This window comes from Larimichthys crocea, chromosome XII (assembly GCF_000972845.2).
Source record: "Larimichthys crocea isolate SSNF chromosome XII, L_crocea_2.0, whole genome shotgun sequence".
NCBI classification, from domain to species: domain Eukaryota; kingdom Metazoa; phylum Chordata; class Actinopteri; family Sciaenidae; genus Larimichthys; species Larimichthys crocea.
Window position 1 is genome coordinate 27,699,688 of NC_040022.1, and position 5,662 is coordinate 27,705,349.

Consider the following 5,662-nt stretch of genomic DNA (forward strand, 5'->3'; position numbering starts at 1 on the left):
CAATTTTTTTTGCAGCCAATTCACAAAAGATCTGAATTTACTCTTCTTTGTCTTTTTGACTGCTGTAAAAGTAGAAACCACAACAGAGTCTATTGAAGACATTCTGGATTGCAGTATGGGCAGAAGGTTTAGCTGGAGCTGGTAGAGTAGTAATGACAGCAGAGATCATTTCTTTGATCTCCTCCTGCAGACCAGGCTCCTCATCTTCAGTAGAGCTGGTACTGGCCTCTGCATCATCATAAACAAAGGTATAGTCTGGTTCTGGACTGGGTTCTAGCTGTTTCTGGGTTTCATCCAGGCTTCTGGTAAAGGTACTCTGAACAGCAGTTTGTGCGTGAGGTTGAGCACTGGTTGTGAGGTTATCCTCCACTGCAGAGTTAACAGGAGGTTCATCAGAGGTGGTCAGAGGACATGGTAGCGTACAAACCACAGCCGAGTCTGGTTCTGGACTGGCAGTGTGGGCAGGAAGTTCATCAGTGGTGGTCAGAGGACGTGGTGGAGTGGAAACCACAGCCGACTCTGGTTCTGGTTCAGTTTCATCCAGGCTTCTGTCAAAGTCATTCTGGACGGCAGTTTGTGCAGGAGGTTCATCAGAGGGGGTCTGCACAGCCTGTGGAGTCTGAGGCTGAAACAGCGCACATATCTCTCTCACTGCAACATCAGTAATGGTGTTCAGCACCTCTGCTGCAAAGCTGTTGAGACCCTTCACCAGAACGTCTTGAGGGTAACCCTGTCTAACCTGGAGGTGTTTGGAGGGGGCAACCAGAAGCCCTGCAGGTCTTTTGGAAGCACTTTTAACACCAGCTTCATTGGGCAGAGCAGTTTGGACTTGGGGCCTTTCTACTGCTGTTCGTTCAGGATACCGGCATACTTCAGGGCCTGGCTGATGATCTTAGGATGTCTGCAGGTTACAGTCATTCAAAGTTAGTTTTAAAAACACTTCAAAGCAACACAGAGACATCACAACCACTGAACTTCAACTGATCATGAATGCATGTTCATACTCAATGTCTCTCATCTTCATGCTGTTGTTCACCTCCCACACCTCAAACAAGGAATGACAGATCATGAGCAGATGTTGAGATATTTACACAATAAATCAGGTAACAGGTGATTCTAAACTACTGTAGAGTCTTTTCAGGATTTTGGTCTTACCAGCTGAAGAAGAGGCCTGACGTCAGCATCATAGCCGTCCAGTTCAAACTCCCAGAGCCTTCAAACAGAAAGAAAACACAAGCATTCATTTTCACTGTTCCCCTCTTCCTCATTACAGACAGATTGGTGTGACATGAGCAGAGATGAGGTCGGCTGTAGGGAGGTAACTTACTGTACTCTCAGTGTCTCTTTGCTCTGCTCAACCAGCAGCTCACTCATCTTTTCAGCAGTCACCTCAGATGGGAGCTGGTTTTTCTGCTGAAGCCTCAACAACTGAGACATCAGTGCAATCTGAACAACAAGGGATCACATGTCTTTATGTTAAAGTACAAGACAACATGTATGAGACTTTACCTGCTATTTTAATTTAGTGGAGACGTGAAAACTATAGTTTTAATTTAGTGGAGACGTGAAAACTATAGTGGGTCTTACCATAGACCTATAAGAGGGTAAGTGCCAACAGATCTGCAGAGCTCGCTCATATATGGGTGTGTCAAACAACAACTGTGAAGGAAAGAAGATCATGTTGCTCATTGGTTTGTTATACAGAGGTTTAACTCCACCAGAACAAGTTTACAGTTTAAGTCCAGTTTAAAAACACTCTCACTTACCCTGATGGGTCTGTAGATGCCCCTGCTTCCTTCAACAAAGGACATTTTGTTGCTGTATATCAAAATGGCAGTGTGAGCAGGAAGTTTATCAGTGGTAGTCAGAGGACATGATGGAGTACAAGCCACAGCCGAGTCTGGTTCTGGATTGGCAGTGTGAGCAGGAGGTTCATCAGTGGTGGTCAGAGGACATGATGGAGTAGAAACCACCGCCGAGTCTAGTTCTGGATTGGCAGTGTGGGCAGGAAGTTCATCAGAGGTGGTCAGAGGACATGGTGGAGTACAAACCACAGCCGAGTCTGGTTTTGGACTGGCAGTGTGGGCAGGAAGTTAATCAGTGGTGGTCAGAGGACATGATGGAGTACAAACCACAGCCGAGTCTGGTTCTGGACTGGCAGTGTGGGCAGGAAGTTCATCAGAGGTGGTCAGAGGACGTGGTGGAGTGGAAACCACAGCCGGCTCTGGTTCTGGTTCAGTTTCATCCAGGCTTCTGTCAAAGTCATTCTGGACGGCAGTTTGTGCAGGAGGTTCATCAGAGGGGGTCTGAACAGCTTGTGGAGTCCGAGGCTGAAACAGCGCACATATCTCTCTCACTGCAACATCAGTGATGGTGTTCAGCACCTCTGCTGCAAAGCTGTTGAGCCGCTTCACCAGGACGTCTTGAGGGTAACCCTGTCTAACCTTTTCCTGGATAGACAGGACCATGTTGTCTCTGATGGAGGAGGAGAAAGTGGCCTGAAGGAGCACGGAGGACAGAGCCTTGGATACCCGGTCCTGGACTGCTTTTGTCACCCCAACAGCCATTTTACTCAGCTGCTGGGAGGGCATGTTGAAGGAGGTGTTTGGAGGGGGCAACCAGAAGCCCTGCAGGACTTTTGGAAGCACCTTTAACACCACCTCCATTGGGCAGAGCAGTTTGGACTTGGGGCCTTTTTGCTGCTGCTCGGTCAGGATCCCGGCATACTTCAGGGCCTGGCTGATGATCTTGGGATGTCTGCAGGTTACAGTCATTCAAAGTTAGTTTTAAAAACACTTCAAAGCAACACAGAGACATCACAACCACTGAACTTCAACTGATCATGAATGCATGTCAAATATGACTCACTGAAAATGAGGAGGGACGGCCTCTGGACAGCTGAGCAGCCTTCTGGCTTCAAACTCAATGTCTCTCATCTTCATGCTGTTGTTCACCTCCCACACCTCAAACAAGGAATGACATATCATGAGCAGATTTGACATATTTACACAATAAATCAGCTAACAGGTGATTCCAAACTACTGTAGAGTCTTTTCAGGATTGTGGTCTTACCAGCTGAAGAAGAGGCCTGACGTCAGCATCATAACCGTCCAGTTCAAACTCCCAGAGCCTTCAAACAGAAAGAAAACACAAGCTTCATCTTCACTGTTCCCCTCTTCCTCATTACAGACAGATTGGTGTGACATGAGCAGAGATGAGGTCGGCTGTAGGGAGGTAACTTACTGTACTCTCAGTGTCTCTTTGCTCTGCTCAACCAGCAGCTCACTCATATTTTCAGCAGTCACCTCAGATGGGAGCTGTTTTTTCTGCTGAAGCCTCAACAACTGAGACATCAGTGCAATCTGAACAACAAGGGATCACATGTCTTTATGTTAAAGTACAAGACAAAATGTGTGAGACTTTACCTGCTATTTTAATTTAGTGGAGACATGAAAACTATAGTGGGTCTTACCATAGACTTATAAGAGGGTGAGTGCCAGCAGATCTGCAGAGCCCGCTCATATATGGGTGTGTCAAACAACACCTGTGAAGGAAAGAAGATCATGTTGCTCAGTGGTTTGTTATTCAGAGGTTTAACTCTACCAGAACAAGTTTACAGTCTAAGTCCAGTTAAAAACACTCTCACTTACCCTGATGGGTCTGTAGATGCCCCTGCTTCCTTCATCAAAGGACATTTTGTTGCTGTACATCAAAATGGCAGTATGAGCAGGAAGTTCATCAGTGGTGGTCAGAGGACATGGTGGAGTGGAAACCACAGCTGAGTCTGGTTCTGGACTGGCAGTGTGGGCAGTAGTTAATCAGTGGTGGTCAGACGACATAGTACTGTAGAAACCACAGCTGAGTCTGGTTCTGGACTGGCAGTGTGGGCAGGAAGTTCATCAGAGGTGGTCAGAGGACATGGTAGAGTAGAAACCACAGCCGAGTCTGGTTCTGGTTCAGTTTCGTCCAGGCTTCTGTCAAAGAAATTCTGGATGGTGGTTTGTGCAGGAGGTTCATCAGAGGGGGTCTGAACAGCTTGTGGAGTCCGAGGCTGAAACAGTGCACATATCTCTCTCACTGCAACATCAGTGATGGTGTTCAGCACCTCTGCTGCAAAGCTGTTGAGCCCCTTCACCAGGACATCTTGAGGGTAACCCTGTCTAACCTTTTCCTGGATAGACAGGACCATGTTGTCTCTGATGGAGGAGGAGAAAGTGGCCTGAAGGCGCATGGAGGACAGAGCCTTAGATACCCGGTCCTGAACTGCTTTTGTGACCCCAACAGCCATTTTACTCAGCTGCTGGGAGGGCATGTTGAAGGAGGTGTTTGGAGGAGCAACCAGAAGCCCTGCAGGACTTTTGGAAGCACTTTTAACACCACTTCCATTGGGCAGAGCACTTTGGACTTGGGGCCTTTCTGCTGCTGCTCGGTCAGGATCCCGGCATACTTCAGGGCCTGGCTGATGATCTTAGGATGTCTGCAGGTTACAGTCATTCAAAGTTAGTTTTAAAAAACACTTCAAAGCAACACAGAGACATCACAATCACTGAACTTCAACTGATCATGAATGCATGTCAAATATGACTCACTGAAAATGAGGAGGGACGGCCTCTGGAGAGATGAGCAGCCTTCTGGCTTCAAACTCAATGGCTCTCATCTTCATGCTGTTGTTCACCTCCCACACCTCAAACAAGGAATGACAGATCATGAGCAGATTTGACATATTTACACAATAAATCAGGATTATGGTCTTACCAGCTGAAGAAGAGGGCCTGACGTCAGCATCATAGCCGTCCAGTTCAAACTCCCAGGGCCTTCAAACATCTTCACTGTTCCCCTCTTCCTCGTTACAGTTGCTCATTGGTTTGTTATTCAGAGGTTTAGATAGATAGATAGATAGATAGATAGATAGATAGATAGATAGATAGATAGATAGATAGATAGATAGATAGATAGATAGATAGATAGATAGAAGTTAACCTGTGCTAAACATTTATACAACACCTATATAAAAAGTAGAAAGTGACTGTAGAAAAAAAATGTTTTCTACAAATAGAAAACTATATAACTATATTTAACTCCATCAGAAAAAGTTTACAGTCTAAGTCCAGTTAAAAACAGTCTCACTTACCCTGATGGGTCTGTAGATGGTCATGCTTCCTTCAACAAAAGACATTTTGTTGCTGTATATGAAAATACAGAACAGATTCAACGAACAGGTTTAAAGAGCAAAGCCACAACGACAAGAGTATTTAAACAGAGAAGATCTTCCAGACACAAGTGAACAGCGTGTGTTCAGGTTGAAGAGTGAGTGAAGTCTGAACAGAGACTCTCACCTCACTGTTGTGTTATAGAAGGAATCCATTCTAGAATGCTTCTTCTAGAATGGCTCCAAAGTTCTGTTCATGGCACAGATTTGGGTCAAAGGTCATCTGATTGATCAGGGAGGTCCAGGGGACATTATGGAGAATATAAATACTGTTTTTCAGATGTAAACGTCTGGATATGTGTGATGATGACCAGATAGATCAAAAATCATCATATTAAGTCCACAACCTTCTTATTTATGCAGTGAGAATGAGCACCAAGTTTTTTTTCCCACCCAGAGCAATACTTCACATTAAAGCTCCTGTAATAAATTCATTTTGATTTTTTTATTCAA

The 5,662-nt window shown here is 45.4% G+C and overlaps 1 protein-coding gene across 2 annotated transcripts; it reads right to left on the bottom strand.

Moving 5' to 3' along the window:
- Positions 1–2,058: 2,058 nt before the first annotated feature.
- Positions 2,059–5,291, bottom strand: LOC109137661 (uncharacterized). Of its 2 annotated transcripts, none has more exons than XM_027285397.1 (6): positions 3,651–3,758; positions 3,473–3,544; positions 3,244–3,362; positions 3,073–3,130; positions 2,869–2,963; positions 2,059–2,757 (listed from the first exon to the last, which is right to left on the bottom strand). In XM_027285397.1, the coding sequence occupies exons 1-6, from the start codon at positions 3,708–3,710 to the stop codon at positions 2,094–2,096; spliced, it is 1,068 nt and encodes a 355-aa protein (XP_027141198.1). In that variant the 5' UTR covers positions 3,711–3,758; the 3' UTR covers positions 2,059–2,093. The 2 variants fall into 2 exon arrangements, with proteins under 2 accessions (XP_027141198.1, XP_027141199.1); XM_027285398.1 differs by lacking the exon at positions 3,651–3,758 and adding an exon at positions 5,132–5,291 and having other exon boundaries at positions 2,060–2,757.
- Between the last annotated feature and the right edge of the window lie 371 nt (positions 5,292–5,662).

Excerpts from the sequence above, each read along its gene's own strand:
- LOC109137661 (XM_027285397.1), bottom strand. The coding sequence starts at position 3,710 with ATGTACAGCAACAAAATGTCCTTTGATGAAGGAAGCAGGGGCATCTAC. Across the intron at positions 3,363-3,472 it reads CACCCTCTTATAAGTCTATG|ATTGCACTGATGTCTCAGTT; the intron begins GTAAGACCCACT and ends CTTGTTGTTCAG. Across the intron at positions 2,758-2,868 it reads GCCGTCCCTCCTCATTTTCA|ACATCCCAAGATCATCAGCC; the intron begins GTGAGTCATATT and ends TGTAACCTGCAG.